The following is a 23,407-nucleotide window of genomic DNA, read 5'->3' on the forward strand; positions in this document are numbered from 1 at the left end:
TTGTGTCAACACCGAAGCTCCATCATTGCAGGAAATAGAAGCAGCCATCCGTGGCACAAAATCGAACAGGGCCCTTGGGGTCGATATCAACTGAAATGCTCAAAGCTGACCCAGTAGTATCTGCATCCATCATTCTGCAACATGGGAATACGCGACGTTTCCGTTCGATTGGATGCAATGCGTCTTACTAGAGGCACTAAAAAAGAGTGACCCAACTGTATGCGATAATTGGCGGGTATCATGTTACTGTGCATCGTCTCAAAGTCCTCTGGAAAGTGATCCTTAACCGGATACAGGAGAAGATTAACGCAACTCTCCGGTGGCAGCAAGCAGGATTTTGTTCCGGACGATCCTGTGTGGACCTTATTGTCACGCTCCGTATCATCTTGGAGTAGTTATCGACGAGATCCTGGTAGGTGCGATTGATCGTGAACCAAATCATGGCGCAGAGTAAGGTCGAAGATCTTGCCGACCGCTCCTCGGTGGAGGTTTTACCATCAACGTGAACAGGAACAAATCGTTGGTTGTAAACTGCTTTTGTGAGTTTAAGAAATGCATGGAAAAACAGTCAGATTATTCGGCGCACTCAAATTCGAATTTTCAACTCAAATGTGAAATATGTTCTGCTGTACGCCAGTGAAATCTCGTGTGTATCAGTGAAGAACATTCAATGGCTGCAGGTATTCATCAAAAGATGCCTGCGGTTTATAATTCTTGCATGGTGGAGTTCCATCGTTGATGTCATCAAAAGACGATAACGTCAGGAGCTCGTGAAGATTAGCTAGTCGGCCACATTCTAACAGGGGTGGAAAACAAAATCGGCAAGGAAACGTTACATTGGAACCCGGCAAGACATCACAGCAGAGGCAGGCCCAGAGACTCCTGGTGGCGGAGACTTAGCAAAGAAATAAAGGAAATCGACAGAAATTTGAGCTGGCCACAAGTCAATTCGATAGCGGGGGGCAATCATTCAGGTTGGAGATCTTCCACATTGGTCCTCTGCACCATTATGGGTTCTCAGGAATGAAAGTTAAGTTTTTTTTTCGTAGTACATACGCCATACTTCATTTGTTAGAATTCATAGTCTTAATTTAACTGAACATTATAACGAAATCATCAGTTTTGTCCTTTTCGTGAATGCCACATCAAATGGCATGCAAAACTCAAATTAAATTATACATCGTATAATTTCCAGAGATTCGCCACGGCAAATTCCTCTCCTTTAGAAGAAATCGAATCCGGTACCGCTGTCGTCGCCGTCCATAAAATCGAAGCTATCCTGACCTTTTTTCCCCGCTGGACCACCCGACTTCGGTGGACTAGCCAGGAAATCAAAGTCGGAATCCCCTTCGTTGCTGGCGTCGCTACCCCCTTTGCGATTGCCGCCCGTCCGCAAACCAACGGGGGACAAATCGAATCCTAGATCGCTGCCACTTTCGCGATCTTCCATATCGAACGACGAAATGCTACCGCTGAGACTGACCGAATCCAGGAAATCGCCGGTGTCGCCCTTACCCCCGGATTGACGATGACGGTCCTCTGCAGGAGGTGAACCACTTCCCAGTGAAAAGTTATCACCTTCCTCCGACGGTTGCGGTTGGGGGGCAGCTTCGAAGTCCATCGGTTCCGCTGGAGGTTGAGATTTGCTTTTACGTTTAGGCTTTTCCGGCGAAAAGCTGAACGATTCGCTATCAAATTCAAACGATTGCGTTTGCGGCTCATTGGCAATAGCTTTCTTGGGAATAGGTTCCGGCGAAAGCTGCTGCACCTTATGAGGTTTTTTCGATTCGGTACGCGCAGGAGCCGAAGAAGGAATAGGTGTTTCACGAGATAGTCGCTTTCTGGGTGGTTCCTTCTGAGAAGGTTTCTCTTGGGGCTCAACAGGTTGTGCGCAGGGCTGTGACATCGGGGTTTCACGAGATAAGCGTTTTCTGGGCTGCTCCTTCTGAATCGGTTTATCCTGGGGTTCGCGGGGCAGGGACATCAACTGAGCAGACGGTTGTTTGATCTGTTGGCCTTGTACGTTGCAAACCGGTTTATGTTGCTCTTCAACCGCTTTTGTTTCTTTATGTTCCAGCGATTTGCGTCTGTTGCCTGCTGGTGGGACACTCTGCGATAACACTTCAGGAGACTGCGGTGATGGTTGACATGGGGGTTCTTTCTGGGATGGTTCCGGAGAACTTTCGACCTGAACCTCCGGTTGATCAATTTTCATCGGCTTCGGAACTGAAATGTCCTTCACTTCCTTAACCGGTGGCCGAAGCTCCTTTCGCGGTTTAGATGCAATCTCCTTTGTAGTTGGCGCCACACTAACTTTGGCAGCAGCTGGCTGAGTTGACGCTTTCCGGGACTTATCCTTCCGCTTGGGAGCGCTGAACAGCAGTGCCAACTGGCTAGAACTCTTGCTCAGAATCTTCCTGTTCTTCTTTCGCAGCTTGCGCAGATCCATATACTCGGGACGTTTGAAGATATGTTCGTACGTTTTGCGAGTGCGTTCGATCTTGTCGATAAGGACCGGGAAATCATTGGGATCCTTGAAGACGGGATCCTCGAGAGTTATGTGCTGAAGTTTGACCGGAATCAACAGACGCTCGTTCAGCTCAATTTCCCGACGCTTAGCCTCTTCCTCCTGCTCGATCTTGGCCTGCTTGATTTCCTCGCCAAGGTGAACAATCTTGGCCCTTTTAATCTCATTGTTCTGCGCCATAGCTTCTTGTTCCATTTCCATTTGGGCGAATTCGGTGTATAGTCGACAGAGCTCCACATAAACTTTCATCTCATTTTCCCATTCCTTTTTAGCTTCAACGCGCCTCGCTTTCCACAAATGTTCGATTTCTTTCTGACGCTCTTCAATTTTTCGCTCTTCTTCACCTACCTTCCGTGAGATTTCCTTGGCCAGCTGATGGCTTTTTGATTTCTGAATTTGCTCGTAAGAGTCCTCGTAGGTCTGAATACGCTGCTTCATACGTTCGATCTTCGCTCGCATTCTCGCGATCTCCGGTTGGTGATCGACTGGTTTGCCATCGTTTTCCATCCATTGGCCGAGATGCTGGTCAATGATTGCTTCCAGAGATGGATCATTAATCCGGTTGATCGGATTGTACAACTCCCGTATCTGCTTCCGAGCGAGACGGTATTCTCGGAGATACTGTTCGCGGCATCGGTTAGTTTCTGAAATTAAACAAAAAAAAAACCTAGTTGTTGGCGATGGTGTCATTTTCGTGCGTTAAAAATAACATTGCAGTAAGCGAGGAATTAATCTACAGGGGATAGACAAAATGATCGGCACAGGTAAAATTTTCACTTTTCAAAAAATGTTCAACAAGCTGTAACTTTTTGAAAAGTGCATCGAATCTTTACTGGAAGTTCATCATCTAGTTGTGTATCAGTGGTCCAAGTTTGGAAAAGATCGGGTCATTTTCCACGAAGTTATAAAGATTCTTGGAAAAGGTAAAATTATCCGATAGCCAACTTTGAGCTGTTATATCTCCGGATTTAATGAACCGATTGCAATGACATTTTGACCATGTATGACTTATATAATGTACTCTGGAAAACATTTGACTTAACTTGAAATTTTTAACAAGAGAAAAAGTTATAGCGATTTTATTTTTTTCACGTTTTTTTTAGCAAATTGGTCTATTTTTAATATGTATTCCATTACGTTTCCATTTTTTTCGGCTATGTTGTTACTTACCTTCAAAGCACATTTATATATGAGTTTCATGTCCGGGAAAATGTACTTATGTGGGCCGAATAAAACACTTCCACACGCGGACATTACATAATAAAAACATGCACATTTATTTACATTGACTTTGTACACAATTTACACAATACTACAACATATTAAAATCTATTAAAAGTAATACCGCGGAGAACGCGCGCGGGCAGCATCTTGCTGCTGTTGCAGTCGATTACGTTCTGTTGTTGCTGCTGCCGTTCGTCGTCGTCGTCGTCGGCGGCGGCGGTCGTCGTCCATCCGTCGTCGTGATGGAGACGAGCCGAGCCGATCGAAAGGGTACACGAATGCTCGTTCACAACAATGAGTCAGTTGGAAGGAAATTTAATGAATTTAATAATCTAATTGTTATAATTTTCTTCCGTGTTAAGAATTTTAAGTTAAGTCAACGGTTTTTTCATAGCTCATCATATAAGTCATACATGGTCAATTTCATTGCATTTGGTTCATTGAATCCGGAGATATAACAGCTCAAAGTTGGCTATCGGATAATTTGACCTTTTCCAAAAATCTTTATAACTTCGTGGAGAATGGCCCGATCTTTTCTAAATTTGGACCACTGATATACAACTAGTTGATGAACTTACAGTAAAAATTTGAGAATATTTGATGCACTTTTCAAAAAGTTACAGCTAGTTGAACATTTTTTTAAAAATGAAAATTTTGCCTGTCCCGATCATTTTGTCTATCCCCTGTACGAGTTACTCTGGAAAATTCTCTAGAAGTTTTCGTCTATTTTTCTATGAGTTCCATCAAGAATTCCTTCGGGCATTCCTCCAAGAGTTCTTTCGGGAATTTCCTCAGAAATTACTCCAGGAGTTCCTCCTGGAGTTTCCTCCTAGCATTGCATAATGACCTCTTTCGATTAGTCTAAAGCAGGGGTTTTCAGCCCTTTTGTCTCGCGGTGCACTTTTTAGAAATAAATTTCTGTGCGGTGCACTTATTAAAATAATGCAGTTAGCTAAAAATGTTATTGTGTTTTCCGACGTGATGTTTGATATTCTCGCATATTGATATGACTCTGACTCTAACTTGTGATTCTTAGACATTTTTGAACAATATTCTTTATGATTTTTTTAACGAAATGTAATCCTGTTTTCTGGTGACATTCGTGCTTGATAATAAAAAAAAATATTCAGTGAATTCGGTGGAGCTTATTATTGATCCATGGCGATTACTGGTATTGTACCACGATTTCTGGAAAGGTATTGTAGAATTATTTTCAAGATGGTTGGCTGTTTTAGAACTTATTCTAAGCATATCAATTTAAGATTATTTGACCTTCTCATGAAGTTCTGAGGAAAACTCTCAAAAAATCACAAGGCAACTTTTATAAAGTTGCTTGCTTGATGATTTGAAAAACAGTTGAGATATCCCTTTTAAGATTCTCAGAAATACAAGCCAGAATCTTTTAGATATTCAAAGATACATCGAGTGAATTTCTGCAAGATACCACCTTGTATTCATTATAGATTCAACTACGCATTTGTCTATGGACTAACAGGCTTGTCCGCACTGAGCGCATGAAAATTCTGCTCTTTGGATTTACACCATCAAGAACATCATAAATTAGAAATCTTTTCATGTTATCAGATAGAAGGATGTTGAAATATTGTAAATGTCATTTCGAACTGTCAAAAAACCGCACCGCAGCGCCGCACGGGCCGTTCAAAGTGAAATTCACTAGAGTGTTTTCACCCATGTGAAAATCTCTTTGAGAGCTCGTGTGGCTCTGTAGCCAACTTCTTGAGTGAACAGCATTAAACATCTAGAATTTAGATTCTAAATTGTTCATTCACTAATGCGATTTTCTTATCACCCTGCCCTGTCTTAATTAGAAGATATAAGTGATGCAGAGACATCCCTTATGCATTCTTGCATTACATAATAAGATTGGACCCTGCTGCAATCAATGGCGTTATGCTATCCACTCCTAAGTTTATAGTTGCTACAAAAATAATTTCGAAGAAGTGAAAAAGAATAGTACGAATCAACTTATTAATAAAATGCTGCTACTATTACTATTACTACTACTCTTACTACTATGTACTACTACTAATACTACTATCAAAAGTAGAATTTAAGCTTAATTTTAAGTTTGTTTTTGCAGAGGCGAATGACTCAAGTTAAAACCTCTTTAATAAATAATAATAATAATAATAATAATAATAACTATCAAAAGTGCAATGAGTGATCGTTGGCTTCCCAGTCTTGTTAGTAGTTAGAGGGTTAGTATAGACTATAGACACTATAGATTCCATAGACTCGCGAAGGCGAAGACAACTGTAGCCAAACGAACTGTCAGTTCGTGTAGCCAAACGAGCATGACGTCACAATTTCAATAGCGACAATGGATTGCATGACGTCATATTCACTCGGTACACTCTAAATTCACGGTAAAACACACTAAAATCGTATTGCTCAACCATGTCTCCGCGAGTCTATGGAATATATAGTGTCTATAGTATAGACTGGTAATAAGCCCTGTCGGTCCCCCCAGCACTGCGCGTAATCAACTGTTGTTAGATCATGCGACAGCGATTAAGCGTATGCTGGAGGCATGACAAATCAAGCGTTTAAATTAAAGTCAATAAAGCAATGGTATGATTATTCAGATTCTATTTTAGTTTAATTTTGTAAAGAAATGCTTTAATTCAAAACCTAGTTACTTTCAAATACTATTCCATTTACTATTTCACTATTTTTCGTTACTATATTTAATTTAGCTAATCTATAATTATAAAAGACTAAAATTGAAATTATTTAAACACATTTTCACTATATGACGACGCTTGATAAACCATCGTCAAACCCACCACTCTTGGACAGGGCCCCTTAGGATTAGAAATTCCTAGACCAAAACAAGCTATGCATGCCGCAACAGATGCTGCGAACTAAAAGCCGAACTGCCAAACAAAATACAATTCTAGGATGACTGATGGACCAAGAACAAAAATGAAACCTCGTCATCCTGGGATTGGACTACGTTATCTATTTGGATAACTGGGCACAATTTATGTCATGTGTTGCATGTTTGTGTTTTGTGCATTTGTAATGTTCCATTTTGTTTTCGTATCCAAGTTCCCAGACGTGGGGCTCGATACGGAAAATAAAATGCGCGTTTATAAGGTTCCAATGTACTATCCGTTACATTGGCGCCCAACGTGGGGCCTTGTGCATTTATAGGGTTCCAAAATGTATTTGTTATATTGGCGCCCAACGTGAATTGCATTCTCCAATTCATGGAAAATTCTTAAAACTACTTTACAACGTATCAACTACAGTAGACGTTCGCTCGGTGCAAATGGTTTAACTGCAACGCTTTTTAACTGCAAGTCCGCTAAGTGCAACAATTTTGCAGTTATCGCACCGCTATCTGTCAAAAACAAAACGTCAACAGAGTTGCTAAGTTTTTCGGATGCACATCAGCTGCATTGCGATGTTTTTGAGTGCATTTTAGCTGCGTCCAACAGGATACTGCAAGATGACGTCACGAAGCAGTGCACTGACAGTTCAGCGAGCTTGTTTACATGGACTTAGTCTCTGGCGAAGATCCGGCAAAACTGTTTTTCAATACAATATCAGTAAAACGGTACAGTAGACGTTCGATAACTGCAACATGTTTACGTTTCACTTACCGAATGAAATTCGATAATTGCAACAACTGACAGACGTCACATAACTGTCAGTTGCTGCAGAATGCAACCAATGTGCATTCGAAAAACATCGCATTGCAACAAAAGTGCATGCAAAAAACATCGCATCGTTGATGACATTTTATTTTGACGGACAGCGGTGCGATAACTGCAAAATTGTTGCACTTAGCGGACTTGCAGTTAAAAAGCATTGCAGTTAAAGCGTTTGCACCGAGCGAACGTCTACTGTAATTAGACGATTGGTTTTGTACTATAGTAGAGTTGAATATAATCGATATTTCCGTATCATAATGGTTTCGGGACGAAAAACGTAAATTTAATTTTCGCCGCTCGTTTAAAATTCTAACACCTTGTAAACAAGCTCGCTGAGCTGTCAGACAAAGTGAGGTTAGATCAGGTGCTTGCAGTACCCTACAGCATTTGACATCTGTTTGACGGCTGTCAGTCGTTGCAGTTAGCGAATTTCATTCGGTAGCTGAAACGTAAACATGTTGCACTTATCGAACGTCGTATATTACAAACGTAACAATTATTACAAATTTTAACAATTATTACAAACGTAACAATTATTAAAATTACGCAGCGATTCACTTTCTGGGTCTTTCTGAACCGGTAAGCACAATCAATGTAAAATCATCAAAGTAACCCAATTATTAAATAATCTTCAAATTAAATTAAAAAATCTTCAAAAATGTGTACTTACATGTGTGACTGCACCCCAAATTGGACTGTCACAATAGTGTGCACACACCTTCAAAGTGTGATTGCAGCGCAGGGACACGTCGGATCGAGTTGAGGTCTTCGGTGCACTTATTCCTTATAAATGGAGGAATAAGTGCACCGAAGACGTCGAGACGATCCGAGGCAAATGTGCACTTTTATCACACTTTTTAGGCGTACCAAAAAAGTGTGATAGTCCAATTTGGGATGTAGTCTGCAATAATATAACATGTCAATCACTTGTTATTTGTTTTTTTTTCATGGTAGTCATAGAAACTAATGAACAAAAACAAACAACATAAGAAAATCCGATTTTTTTCATTGATTGTGTTATCATTATTATGCCGATATCTCAACTCATGAAGGAGATAGCTCAAAACTGTGTTCAGCCGAAATAATCTACACAAAATTTGCTATAAAATAAGCGAATTACAGGAAAAATTCCAAAACCCTTATAAATTGGGCATTTTTGAAAAATTTGGTAAAATCATAGTGGCTCAGAAAAAGGTACTCTTTCATATAAAATCAAAAAATTGATACATTTTTCTTAGTTTAAAAACCCAATTGCGAATTACAGGAAAAATTCCAAAACCCTTATAAATTGGGCATTTTTGAAAAATTTGGTGAAAAAAATCACGATTTTTTGATATTCTAACCTTTGCCAAATATATAAAATCAGCTTTGATGACCTAAACTCCCTCCAAACTTTGTTTGCGGGACCCAGAACTATGATTTACTTTGATTGATGACTTTTATTTTTCAACTCATATTAGCATTTTTTGGTGAACATACCAAAAATCGTCAATTTTTCATAAAACCGATGCGTGCAACCTCTAAATATTTTTTGATTGAGTTTTCATGTATGGAACTATTGTTGCTAGGACCCTAATCTATCATTCTAAGGGTGAGCAAGTTAACTTTTTGACACTTTTTATATTTTGGGACACCCTAATGTGCATTCGAAAAACATCGCTGCCAGTGGCGTCGCGTAACCTCACTTTTTACCTGTGCACCGACCCTAAAACTTGCAATAGCAGGGGATTTATGATCAAAATCGAAATAGAAATGAGTGAAAGCAGCTATTCTCGCCATATTCTAATTATTACAAGCAAATTTGTTCAAAAAATTCAAGAATTTATACTTGGTGCACAGGTAAAAAGTGAGGTTACGCGACGCCACTGATCGCTGCTGACATTTCATTTTGACGGATAGTGGTGCGATAACTGCAAATTTGTTGCATTTAGCGGACTTGCAGTTGAAGCGTTTGCACTGAGCGAACGCCTACTGTACTTGCATTACAGTAGACGTTTGATAACTGCAGCATGTTACGTTTTACTTATAGACACTATAGATTCCATAGACTCGCGGAGGCGAAGACAACTGTAGCCAAACGAACTGTCAGTTCGTGTAGCCAAACGAGCATGACGTCACAATTTCAATAACGACAATGGATTGCGTGACGTCATATTCGCTCGGTACACTCTAAATTCACGGCAAAACACACTAAAATCGTATTGCTCAACCATGTCTCCGCGAGTCTATGGAATCTATAGTGTCTATAGTTTTACTTACCGAATGAAATTCGATAGCTGCAACAACTGACAGGCGTCAAAGTGCTGTCAGTTGCTGCAGAATGCAGCGAATGTGCATTCGAAAAACATCGCAATGCAACAAAAGCGCATTCGAAAAACATCGTATCGCTGTTCACATTTCATTTGGACGGAAAGGTGCGAAAACTGTAAAATTGTTGCACTTAGCGGATTTTCAGTTAAAAAGCATTGCAGTTAAACCGTTTGCACCGTCTACCTAGTAAAAAGCATTGCAACTAAAACGCTTGCACCTAGCGAATGTCCCCTGTAAGTGAAACGTAAGCATGTTGCAATTATGAAATGTCTACTGTAAAGCCGATTTTAGGGTTTTTTTTTAAGTTTTAGATGCATTTGTTTCAAAATCCTCAACCTAAATACTCACCATAAACAATCCGCTTCCAATCTTCGATCTCCCGTCGGGTCAGCAGCAGCATCTTCTGCCGTTCCAACAGGACATCGTACGAAACCTCCTTCTCCACCTCCTCCTGCAAAATACGCCCAAATATTGCACCAACTGTTTCTCTTTTCTTTACTCATTCAATTGCACCAGCTTACCACTATCGAATTCACAAGTTCGTCATCGATTTGATCCATTTTCCGTTGCAATTTTCACGGATTTTCTTCGATTAGCCTTTGCTTGCGCTGAGATGCGACTGTGAAAATAAACTCGAACGAAAATTTGAAGCGCAAAAAATTATTTCCTGAATAAAAATTTCAAGAAAATTGTGGTTTGGCAGTGCCATGTCGAAAAGTGAGCACAGCAACCCATCGCACGCGGGCGGGCAGCGCAAAAAAAAACATAGAAAACATCGAACTGTCATAATTTTGTGTACCAAAACAACACCCCCGACCCGGATCGCGGCGAGCGGAACGCGAAATTGTACGGATTTTTACGGAGATTTTGGATTCCTTCGCGTAATTTTGCGTGCTGTTTTCGGATCGGATTGGAACTTGTGAGTGTTCTTGCTTCTGAATTGGATTGTAAAACTTTCAAACCATACGGCGAAAATGAGCGAAGAGGACGAGCGCACATTGTGGTGCGGTAATCTCGCGGAGAAAGTGACGGAGGAGCTTCTGTACGAGTTGTTCCTGCAGGTATGTTTTTCCATTAGGATTGGTGATTGAGAAGATATTTGCATCAGTTTGGAAACGTTTTACAGGCTGGTCCAGTAGAGATGGTGAAGATTCCCCAGGACAAAGACAAGCGGCCCAGGTCGTTCGCATTTATAACTTACACCCACGGTTCATCGGTGGAATACGCCATCAACATATTCGACGGAACCAGATTGTTCAACCGGCAGTTGACGATACACAAGAAGAGTAAGAACGGACAGAATGCAGGCTCTCCGAAGGTGAACAATCCGCAGCAGAACCGGGGCCACCATCAGCAACAACAACCGCAGCAGCAGCAACAGATGAATCCAGGAAACATGCCAAACTTGGCTCAGCTTCAATTCGCCAACATAAGCCCGGGGGCCATGACCCAGATGATGCAGGGGATGATCAACCAGCTGAGTCAACAGGCTCTGCTCAACATGGGCCATATGCCGCAGCATATGCAGCAGAACAAGATGAACCGTAACGACCGGCAGCAGCAGCACCAGCAACAGAAGCCTTACTCGAGGGACAACAGAGACAACCGGGGAGGAAGCGATAGGGACCGGGATAATTATTCCGGCCGGGATCGCAACGATGGCGATCTGTTCTCTCGGGACAGAGGCGGCGGCGGCGGTGGTGGTGGAAACAAGAGGAGGAATGAATACCGTAACAGGAGATAGCAAGAGGATTCCGACTAGATTAACTACTTGCAACGTTTTCGTCTTTACCTATCTTATAACTGCTTTTGCTAAATCTGGAGATGGGAATAAAATAACTCTAATATATAAGAAAGTTGAATTCTGGACAAATAAATTAAATTGAAATATCATTTTGTTGGCATGTACTTACCTAGCCGGTCAGGCATAGCAGTCATCGTCAATCTAATCGGTCAATGGCTGTGTATCTCCAGTTCCGCACTCTGTGAAGGGTTCGCAAGTCGTCCTCCACTTGATCGACCCACCTAGCTCGCTGCGCACCACGTCTTCTTGTACCGGTCGAATGACTGTCAAGAACCATTTTAGTCGGGTTGCTATCCAACATCCTGATGACGTGACCCGCCCACCGCAGCCTCCCGATTTTTGCGGTATGGACGGCGATGGTTGGTTCTCTTAGCAGCTGATGCAGCTCGTGGTTCATTCACCTTCTCCAAGTCCCGTCTTCCATCTGCACTCTGCCGTAGATGGTACGCAGCACCTTCCGTTCGAAAACTCCAAGGGCGCGTTGGTCCTCTGCACGTAGGGTCCATGTTTCGTGCCCATAGAGGACGACCGGTCTAATCAGCGTTTTGTAGAGGGGTAACTTCGTAGGCATGACGGCGAGCTTTCTTCGATCCTAGAGTTATGCGGAGTCCAAAGTTAAGCTCGATTTCCGGCCAAAATGCGCCTCTGGATTTCTCTGCTGGTGTCGTAGTCAGCGGTAACCAGTGAGCCCAAGTTCACGAACTCTTCAACCGCCTTGATTTTATCACCGTCATCAGAAATTCGGCGAGCGCGGTGATTCCTCCCTGATTCCCTTTGCCATCATGTAATTTGTCTTCGACACATTAATGACTAACCCGATTCGCTTGGCTTCATTATTTAGTCGGATATACGTTTCCGTCATCGTCTCAAATTTGCGAGCTATAATTTCAATATCATCAGCGAAACCAAGCAGCTGAACGGACTTCGTGAAAATCGTTCCACACGTTTTTATCCCTGATCTCCTTATTACATCCTCTAAAGCAATGTTAAGCAACAAATACGACAGACCATCACCTTGCCGTAACCCTCTGCGAGATTTGAAGGGACTCGAGAGTGTCCCTGATACTCGAACTACGCACATCACTCGATCCGTCGTCGCCTTGATCAATCGTATCAGTTTATACGGGAATCCGTATTCGTGCATGATCTGCCATAGCTGGTCTCGATCGATTGTATCATACGCCGATTTGAAATCGATGAACAAGTGATGTGTGGGCACGTTGTATTCGCGGCATTTCTGCAACACCTGGCGGATGGCGAACATCTGATCCGTTGTAGCGCGTTCACCCCGGAATCCAGCCTGATATTGCTCCACGAATTCTCTTGTAATCAGTGACAGACGGCGGCATAGAATTTGAGAGAGTATCTTGTAGGCAGCGCTCAATACAGTAGACGTTCGCTCGGTGCAAACGCTTTAACTGCAATGCTTTTTAACTGCAAGTCCGCTAAGTGCAACAATTTTGCAGTTATCGCACCGCTATCCGTCAAAATGAAATGTCAACAGCGATGCGATGTTTTTCGCATGCACTTTTGCTGCAATGCGATGTTTTCCGTATGCACATTGACTGCATTCTGCAGCAACTGACAGTTCTTTGACGTCTGTCAGTTGTTGCAGTTATCGAATTTCATTCGCTAAGTGAAACGTAAACATGTTGCAGTTATCGAACGTCTACTGTAGTGTGATCGCGCGATCGATCATGCTCGCTCGTGAGAAGATTCCCGTGGTTGTCTCGGCACATGTCGGCTTGTGGCACAAAGCCTCTGCGCGATCGGTTTAGCTACTCGTAGAACTTCCGTCTGTCCTTAGCGCGATACAACGCTTCCATCGCTTCGTGATCTCGTTCTTCCTAATGGCGCTTCTTCATCCAGAAGACTGAGTTCTCAAGAGGATTTCCAGTACCTAATAATATTAAAAGAAAATCTGAAGAATTTCCTAAAAAAAAAACTGAATTTCTGGAAGAATCCGTAGAGAAAATATGTACAGCAAAAGTTGCTGCAGTAATCAAATCAAGAATACTTGGAGGAATTCCAGTTAGAATTTCAAGAGAAAATTCGAGAGAAAGTTTTGGATAAATCGCAGAAGGGATTCTTGGAAAAATCTTCGAAGGAATCACATGCAGAATTCCTGACGAAATCCTGGCAGGCATTCTTGGGGAAATTTCAAGCAGAAGTTCTGGAAGAGTCTTTCAAAAATCGCTGTAGAAATCACAGAAGCAACTTCTGAAGAGAGTCCAGTAGTGTCATTCCTAAAAAAATCTCCTGACGGACCTCTTAGAGAAATCAGTCGTGGAATGCCAAGAGGGATTTTTGAAAATCCCTTAAAGTGTCACAAGAAGAATTTCTGGAGGTTTTTTAGCCGGCATTACTGACGGAATTTGAAAAGCAATTTCTGGAACAATCCTTAGAGAAATCCGTGGATGAATCACAGTAGGAGTTCCTAGAGGCACTTCCAGTGCACTCCCTGGGGGAATTATTCGAGAAATCTTGTTGGATTTCCTCCGGCAATGCCTTATGGGGTTTCTCCAGAAATCCTTGCTGCGATTGCTATACAAAATTTCAAAGATTTCTCCAGTGATTCCTTTAGGCATTTCTCTCGGAATACCAGTAGAAACTCCTGCTAGGATTCCTTCACGAATTCCTCAAGGATTTCTTCAGGAATTATTGTTGGGATTCTCAAGCATTTGCAACTGAGAATTATCCACTTATCCAGTAATTGCCTGAGAAATCCCAGCGAGGAATCACATTGCTCTGTGAATTTATCTAGAAATTTCTCAAGAGCTTTTTAAGAAATTTCTTGGTTTCAGTTTAAATACGCTTTGTAATGTTGTGTAATGTTTGTATTCTGCAGTGTATTTTTGTATTTGGTTAAACATATAATTTAGGTAAAACAGTCTGTACGTGTACAGTTTAACTGTAGACAGTGTGTGGTGTAAGAATAAATAAATAAATAAATTTCTCCTGAGATTTTTTTTTTGAAAAATGGCTTAGGTGTTCAGTCTTTGTGTCCCCCTTTAGTAATCCCTCCAGAGATAGTATAATTAATTCTTTCTGGAATTCCTCATTCGGGATCATGATTCTTTCGGATTTTTTTCCGGGAATCCTCCAGAAATTATGTCTTATCATTTTTGCAGAAATCTCACCAGAAATTTTACCTACAAAATCTTCCAGATCCTAGATTTTTTTCTCTTTATTCCTAAAAGGATGTCTCCAGAAAACACTTCAGAGATTGCTACAGAAAATTCTTCAGAAATTTCTGCAGGGATTTTTGTCAAGAAATCTTTCTTGCAATTCCTCCAGAAATGTCCTGGATTTTTTTTTCGGTTACCCCTTAAGGGATTCCTTGGGGTTTTTCTTCGGCCATGAAGTCTTCGGTGTGCAATCGAAACGACATTGTATGTTCTCTATGCCCGACATTTCGATGGTCTATGCCATCTCCTCCATCTGCCATCGAATCGTCGGGCGTCGTTTTGATTTCACACTGAAGACTGCAAGACCGAAAAAAACCCAAGTCCAAGAATCAACAGTCAATAGCATTCACAGAAAAAAAAAACTTAAGGAATTCCTTCAAAAAACTGCGGGGATTCTCCTGAAAAACGTTTAGGAGATTTCTATATAAGTTCTCCTCTAGAAGCTTTCACCAAAAGTTCTGACCTGGGATGAGATCAGAATGTTCTTCAGGTATTCTTCCAGAAGTATTTTCGGAGATCCTTCCAAAATTTTCCAGAGATTCTTTGAGGAATTCTTCCAGAAGTTTGTCTAACAATTATTCTTTGGCATTTTTTTGGAATCCCATCAGATTTTTTATAGAAATGGTTTAAGGTATTTCTTGAGGATTTGTTATAGAAAATCGTCCAGGAATTCCTTTAAGCATTACTTCGAAAATATTTTTAAGAATGCCTCAAGAGGTTCTTTTTGAAAAACAGTTTTTTAGATTTTTTTCAGGATTAACGTCTGAAATTGCTTGAGAAATTTATCAACAAAAAATAGTAATTCCCCAATTCGCATTACCACGAGTTCTTCCTTGAATCCTTTCAGGGATATCTTCAAGAATTCATTCAAAGATTTTTTTCAAAAGATAGGAAAGTTACCTCGATTATTTTTCAAGAAATTTCTCTAGGGATTCTTCGAGGTATTTATTCCACAATTCCTCAATGGATTCCTTTTACGCTTCCAAAATTCTACCTGGATTTTATTTTCAGTGATTTATCCACGAATTTATTCAGAATTCCTCAAGGAGTTTTTCTTTGGGATTTTTCCACGTATTCCTCTAGAAATTTCTTAAAAGATTTTCTTCGAAAATGTTCCTGAGATAAAAAAAAATCTTCAGATGTTCTCCAAAAGTTCCTTCAGATATTTCTTCACAGATTGCTTGATTAATACCTTCTGGAATTCGTTATTCAGAATCATGATCACCTCAGCAATTTCTCTGTGGATCCTCGAGAAATTATTTCTTGGCATTTCTTCTTAAATCTCCAGAAACTTATCAAGTAGATTTATCTAAGAACTCCTCCAGATCCCAGGGTATTATCCCGGTATTCCTTCAGGGATTTCTACAGAAAACATTTCAGGAAACCTTTCAAGACTTTCTTCAGAAATTTCTGCAGGGATTTTCTCCAAAAATCAGAAATCAATCCACAAAAGTCTAAAGAAATTTTTCTAACGATTCCTCCAGGGATTTCCATGAGGTTTTCCAGTGTTTGTTCTCCCAAGGATTCTTTCAGAATTTCATTTTCAGCAACTTTTTCTGAAATTTCCGCAGTGATTTCAGCCAAAATTCTTCCAAGGTTTGCTATATAAATTCCTCTAGAAATGAATTTAATAATTTCACCAAGAATACCGACAGAATATTTTTCTGACATACTTGCAGAAACTTGTGCGGCTTATTTTTCAAAGGTTGTTGAAAACTGGAATTCTTAGGATCTTTTAGATTCTGTTCACTTCCAAATTTGAGCCAAAAATGTTGAGATTTTAGAGGTGGCGCAAATGCTTCGAAGTTGAATTCTTGATCAATAGAAAGATGTCTCCACTCTACGTATTAAAATTTTCTCAATCCATTTTTTTCAATTTTTAATATTTTAAATTCTTTTTAATGAATTTTGAAAAGAAAACTTGTAGAACATTATTTTTTTATAATTTAAACGCAAAATATGAATTTCTTAAGATTATTTTTTTTTAATTTTTATTAACTCAAAATTAAATGTTTTGGGCCCAATAACTTTTAAACTGTCCAATGTCCAATGGTTTGTGTACCATTCGTTCAAGTGTTCATTGACCAAAACTTGACTTTTTGATGTTTTTACAGTAAATATGCTAAGCATCGTATTAGGAATATGGAACTCAAAAGGTAGGAGACATTTCTATATGTATTTTTTCCTAGCATTTTGAACATGGATTTTTTTTATTCAGAATACTTAAAAAAGGGATGGTAACATAAGGCTGAATTTCAGAAGGCTGAATGCACAAAAGGCTGAATACGAAAGGCTGAAATTAAGAAACTGTAACATAAGGCTGAAATAACAAAAGGCTGAAAGTACGAAAGTGAAAAGTTCTTCTTGGCCCGAACACGTAGCCCTCAGCATGGGTTTAAGTTTGAACACTGAGCTTAGTGAAGAGGCTAATGATGCATACCAACAAATACAGAAAGGATCTGATAATATTTGTATCGTTAATTTTTCCTTCTTTAAACATGAGCTATTCTTTCAAGTCAAGTTGTTTCGGAGATTGTTGTCGTTACGGATACTAACAATTTCATACAAGATTTACCCTTCTTTGAAATGTATGCTAATCTTTTGAAACATACACGGAGAAACTGAAGTATCTAAATTTGAGTATTTTTAAACTCACTTTTGAGTTCTTTTTTGTCTCCTCTCTCATCCACTCTCTTTGTTGTTGTCAGTGAGCGAAGAGCAAACCAACCCAACTTTGACAGTTCGGTGCGGGAAGACAAAATTAAGTAATACTTATGACACACATGTGATATAGGAATCACTGTACAATGGATCATTGAAGCCGACTTTCTCGCTACTCACCGCATCAAAACAAAAGCGCCACCGTATGTGGACGGTGATGCTGGGTCATTAGGCCGAAGGCCATTAGGCCGAAGGTCATTAGGCCGAATGGTCATTAGGCCGAATGGTCATTAGGCCGAATGGTCATCAGGACGAACTGAAAGTTAGCCGTTGTTTTTACCTTTTCCAACAATTTTTGACAAAAACTAGTTTAACAATGGAACTAGAAAGAATAGCCTATGTTTTAAAGAAGGAAAAATTTATGAATTGAATATCAGCAGTTTCAGCGCCAAAAACTATTTCAGCAATGATACTAGAAAGAACAGCCTATATTTAAAAGAAGGAAAAATTCATGGGTAAAATATCAGTAGATTCAGCATCAATAAAGTATCTTCGTGCTTGTCACACGATACACACATGCAAAATGGTCATTTGCAGAGGAAGCTCTCAGTTAATAAGCTGAGAAGCAGGCTTTGTCTCAGTGGGGACGTAACGGCAAGAAGAAGACCCAATGACCATTCGGCCTGATGACCATTCGGCCTAATGACCATTCGGCCTAATGACCATTCGGCCTAATGACCATTCGGCCTAATGACCATTCGGCCTAATGACCTTCGGCCGAATGGCCTTCGGCCTAATGACCTTCGGCCGAATGGCCTGACACCGTGGACGGTAACACAGTGACAGCAGTCGAGTTACGTCAAACACACAAGGCTACGGTGGCGCTATCTGTTTATTTCATAGCGGTCGTTTTAGTTATTTTAGTGATCCATTGCGCTTGAAATGAGTGCCACACTGATAATGCTCTCCGTTCAAGTTAGTCTTATTAGAATTTTCTTGACAGTGAGTACCGTTGTACGTGTATCACACTCGTATCACATGTCTGTCCGGGGTATAAACAGCATTGAACTCAAATTTGAGTTTTTTGAACTAGCAGTTGGGTGAAAAAAACTTAGCCAGTAGGTCTTGTCGTACGTGATTAAATGCAAAAAAAAACCCATTTCAACATCGCTTCCACGAACTCAAATTTGGGTTTCCGCACGCAACCGCGAATTTGGGTGAAAGAAACTCACATTTGAGTACTTTGTTTTCTCCGTGTATTGTCTTGGTATATAATGTATAGGCGTTCAATAATGCATAACATTATGAACAGTCGTAAAACTTTCCGATTCAGAACATAGTAACTGAAGCATGTTCCCCCAAAATGGCCTAGTATGACCAACCATGAACTAGGGGACGGTAAGACAAGACGGCCAAACGTCAAGCTTAAGCAAAACCAATGCGAGTGAATTGGCTGGTTAACCCTCTAATACCCAAATTTTTTATTTTGATTTAAATATCATTTTTCGTCATCTAAAATCGATTTAAACATGTTTTGGAAGATGATTCTTTTTAATTCTCGATTTAGTGAATTTCAGTTTTTGATTTTTATAATTTTTATTTTTGTACGTCCCCACACTTTTACATTTTTCCTGGAAACCCATTTGGGGAACGGATTTTTTGAGATGAAAACATTTTGAGATTTTATGATTATTGTTGAAATATTATTATTTTAAATTTTTTTCGCAGAAAATTTTATTTTCCGTGTAATTTTAAGGAAAATTATTTAAGAGTGTATTCGATTCCCTTAAACTATTAAACAAGGATAGAATGATTTGGGAAAATTTTAAAATGTGTTTATTGTAGCGATTCAATACAAAATAAACAATGACTTCTAAAAGGTGACTAAAACATCAATTTTTCAATGATTTTTAAAAAATGTAAATACGCTTTAAAATACATCGAAAATCATTTTGAGATATACAGAACAGTCCTAAATATCAGCCAAAAATATAAAAAAATGATTTTCCACGAAACAAAAATTACAAAAATGCTCAAACTATACCCCGTCTAAAGGCGGGATTGGGTATTAGAGGGTTAAACGAACAACAAGCAATTTTTTAAATAGACCGTTGAATCAGTGTATGTATGTAAGCATTCCCAATGGGGCACGTTCGGTGTAGTACTAGATTTGTAGTAATGAGCTGAATTTTAGTATGGTGAGAAGGTCAATTCTCCGTTTCTGCAATGAAATGGTGTGAAAAGCGTGGGTATTATGATTCCTTGGCTAATTTGATGCTGTTTGAGCAAAACTTTGGATAACTATATTGTTTATGTTGCAATAAATGGAGAAAACAACAACACTATTGCCCAAAGTTTTGCTCAAACAGCATCAAATTAGGCAAGGAATCATAATACCCACGCTTTTTGTGCCATTTCACTGCAGAAACGTTATATAAGAGTGATGCGCCTGTTTGTCTGAGTTGTTGATGTTTTTTGGCTGGTGCGTTTGCAAACTTGTCGAATCACTATTTCAGCCTTTTGTAATTTCAGCCTTTTATTTCAGCCTTGCGTAATTCAGCCTTTTGTACGTAACCCCTTAAAATGTAGTTGAAGTGGTTTAAGCAGGTAGATAATCAAAATTCAGCCGAAATTATAATTTTTCCGGTAAAATTCGTGTTTTAGAACAGTGATTTTATATGTATCCGCGTTGAAACAATATTCTAGAGGTATTGTTTATTCACAACATTGTTAATCAACTAAAATATCTGCAAAAGCATGTTAAATGGTTTGAAATTGGTCAAAAAGTTGAAAAGTTATTCGGGCCAAAAGTTAAAATTTTGAGTAAAAAGAAGAAAATATAACAAGCAAGGATTCATATTGTGCACTAAGTGCTTACCCTCTAGAACTTAAAATGACTATAGAAAGGTTAAAGTACCTGGATTTGTCGTTAATAATATAAATATTCAAAAATAGCCCTATTTGAATAATTCATTGTAACGTTGTTAAATTAGGTATGATCTGAGCATTTTTAATTGAGAATTGAATAGTCATTGATGCTATTTAGATCCTAATCATATCTAATGCATTTCAATTGTCCGCATTAGTGTTCGTTACGCAGAGCTTTATGCAATTTAATTAATTTTACGTTCAATATCCGCCAGAAATTCAATGATGTTACCATGCTACCCCGGATTACGGCGCCTTATATTTGTTTCTTTCAGTTTAGAACCAATAGTCGGCACACCGTAAGAATTGTCTAGTTTCGTGATTATTTATTACCCAAATAAAAACCAAATCAATCACACGAAATGGCCGTATCATTGGCGTCCCCGTCGCACAGAGGCATCACAAAGTACTCCACAAATATGTTGGAGCTTTCGGAGTTTTCGATCATCACCTGCAGTCCGACCAATCCATCCTTGTTGGTTCGCAGCGCAATCTTCGACGCCAGTGCCAAAGTCTTCATGACCAGCTTGAAATGGGCAAACTGGTACCGATTGGTGGTCGTTTCGGTACTGTGAAACGAAATCAGCATATCGCTACTGTTGGTGATCTCGAAACTCGACTCCGATCCCAGCTCATCGAAGGTGGAGAACTTGAAATGTGGGGCGTCCGGGGAGATGAATAGCTCAACCTCCCGGCAGTTCCGATCCATCTCCGACAGCAGAGCGAAGAAATCCTGACCCTTGATGCTAACCTTACTGCAAACCTGATCCTCTTCAAAGTCGTAATCCAGAATCTCCAGCGCTTCCATCGTTTTGACCGAACACTCGGTGATAAGTTCATCTTCACAGCGCCGCTCCAGGATGACCACCAACGGGGCCCCATCGCCCTTGTACAGCATCTTCATGGTGGAATCGTAATCCCCATCCATGAACATACTCAGACAATCGGTGAAAACCTTCAGATTGAGCCCGAACGAAGTCAACGGTTCGTTGTCGTCCGCCGTCTCGTGGTCTTCACCGTCCATGGCGGTCGATTTGCGTTTCCTGGGCTGGGCTATCTCGTACTCCGAGAAGCAGGCTTTTGTTATGTATGCGGTGGCTTGGACGGTTTTGCAGTCTTCGACAACCACCTTCACACCATCTGCGCTCAGTTGAACAGTGGCGTTCTGGAAACAGAGAAAGATCCTAATTTGTATAAAATAGTTTTGTATCACAGAATTTCAATTTGATGTAAGAAGACTGTTATAACATTGCACATTGTTCGCCCAACACACTTACATCGACAAAGTTGATGGCCTTGGCCACATTGTAGAACATGGTGTAACTGTTCAGCACCGCAGAGAACTGAATCTGCGAAAACTGCGACTGGGTCAACATCTTCCGGTTGTGCAAAACTCCTTTCGCGAGCAGGGGTTTCGTGTGGAGCATTGACTGCAACTGTGCGGTCGGTGGCCGTCCGGTCCACGGTTACTTGGAGGGTCCTTCCCCGGGACCGGTGGCCGTATGGTTGATACGCTCCTTGATCAGCTCAGCGGACAGCTCCAGGTAGACTTTCTCCGGTAAGGTCTCTTCTTCCGCCTGGCCGAGTGCCTGGGCCAACCTAGTGGCCAGTACGTGCTTGCAGGTGGCTTGATGCCGTTGCTGGAGGACCCAGTAGCGGAACGACTCGCACGTGCAGAAATTGATTCCGGGAAAGATTTTGTAAACTACGCCGAACTTGGAACCGGACACTTCGTATAGACGACCGGCGCCGTTTGGGGTGTGAAGGAGTTTGATTGGTTTCTTTCCGTATAGCAGGCTGAGAGCTCGGCCCAGCAAGGCACGGCCGAACAGTGACTCTAGCTCTAGAAGATGATCCTTTGATACTGAAATAATTAGAAGATAAAAAAAAAAAAACAAACATTAGTATGGAATTATGAGTACAAAGATAAGAAGAATAACATACATTATTTTAAAAAAGCAATGCATGGGAAAAGTAAATGTTATTAGTTCGAACATATAATTTAAATTAACTTCGTAGGTAAATAAGCACAGAATCGTGAAAACTCCGGTTAGATATCACATAAAACAAACCAAACAAATAACATTGCATCAATTCCAATAAGATTTTTTCTACTACAGTAGTGGTCAGGCTGAGACATACCCTTTTTTTCTCTCGCACTCGCTGAGTTTATCGAGGCGTTTATGCACTATCGTTTTCTGTACAGCGCCACAATGCAGACAATTTTCTCCATCGGTTCTTCCAATCAGATGTAAGATTCACTTCTGAGGAATCTTTGTGACATTAATGTTTCGCCAAGTCCTTCTCCAGTTTAATCCCGGGTTGTTCCTCTCTACTTTTGGAGCTTCGATTCCATCGACGTAAAAATTTTACGCATTTAATGCCAGAATTCCTCCAGCGGATGGGTTTTGCAGAACAAGTTGAGGAATAGTTCGTAACTGTTGTTTCAGCAGCCTCAGGTATTGAAGATCAGCATGAATTGTGGCATCCTCGCGATCCACGTAAGATTTGTAAAATGGCATGGATGTTGACTCCTTTTTTTTCTTCTAAACCATAGGGGGAAAATCTGCTCAACAAACACCCTAACAGGGAGGTCAGGGTAGTGTGGGGTTTAGACCGTCTTCTACAATAAAAGTAAAAGACCGAGACTTCCTCTCCGCGGCCACTTAATCGCTGTAAGGGTCGATCTCGACCGCAGGGCACCGGTATGACCTACGAAGCCGACTCCGAACCCCTGGACCACCTCTTGTACTGCATCTGGACTTGCCATCCTCCGAGTCCATGCGCCACCTCCTCTATAGCTCCCAGACGATATGGGTGATAGCCGTTGAAACGGCGTTCCAGCCAAACTCATCCCTACACATCCTCTGGACCAAGTTGTCCGGGTTTGTGTCCTCCCCGCATGTGGCAAGCATGCGGTCACGCATTGTGCGAAAACGCGGGCACACGAACAAAACGTGTTCCGCCGTTTCCTATAAACCATTGCACACTGGGCATTCGGGAGAATCCGCATGCCCGAAACGGTGTAGATTTTTTTTATTCCTGTTCGGGTTTGTCACTGCGACCAGTTTTTAGATCTATTGTG

The 23,407-nt window shown here is 40.7% G+C and overlaps 3 protein-coding genes across 3 annotated transcripts; 1 reads left to right on the forward strand and 2 right to left on the reverse strand.

Annotated features, from left to right (window-relative positions):
- Positions 1-1,042: 1,042 nt before the first annotated feature.
- LOC109402828 (fibrous sheath CABYR-binding protein) lies at positions 1,043-10,389 on the reverse strand. The gene is made up of 3 exons (XM_019675561.3): positions 10,263-10,389; positions 10,090-10,192; positions 1,043-3,171 (listed from the first exon to the last, which is right to left on the reverse strand). Exons 1-3 carry the CDS (start codon positions 10,299-10,301, stop codon positions 1,223-1,225), a joined length of 2,091 nt encoding a protein of 696 aa, XP_019531106.3. The 5' UTR covers positions 10,302-10,389; the 3' UTR covers positions 1,043-1,222.
- A 146-nt stretch (positions 10,390-10,535) lies between these two features.
- On the forward strand, positions 10,536-11,591 carry LOC134290099 (RNA-binding protein 7-like). Its single transcript, XM_062857129.1, has 2 exons — positions 10,536-10,802; positions 10,868-11,591. The coding sequence occupies exons 1-2, from the start codon at positions 10,716-10,718 to the stop codon at positions 11,483-11,485; spliced, it is 705 nt and encodes a 234-aa protein (XP_062713113.1). The 5' UTR covers positions 10,536-10,715; the 3' UTR covers positions 11,486-11,591.
- Positions 11,592-20,628: 9,037 nt separating this feature from the next.
- On the reverse strand, positions 20,629-21,749 carry LOC134291965 (cell cycle checkpoint protein RAD1-like). Its single transcript, XM_062860522.1, has 2 exons — positions 21,600-21,749; positions 20,629-21,487 (listed from the first exon to the last, which is right to left on the reverse strand). Exons 1-2 carry the CDS (start codon positions 21,747-21,749, stop codon positions 20,672-20,674), a joined length of 966 nt encoding a protein of 321 aa, XP_062716506.1. The 3' UTR covers positions 20,629-20,671.
- Between the last annotated feature and the right edge of the window lie 1,658 nt (positions 21,750-23,407).

This window comes from Aedes albopictus, chromosome 3 (genome assembly GCF_035046485.1).
Source record: "Aedes albopictus strain Foshan chromosome 3, AalbF5, whole genome shotgun sequence".
Classification (NCBI taxonomy): Eukaryota; Metazoa; Arthropoda; class Insecta; order Diptera; family Culicidae; genus Aedes; species Aedes albopictus.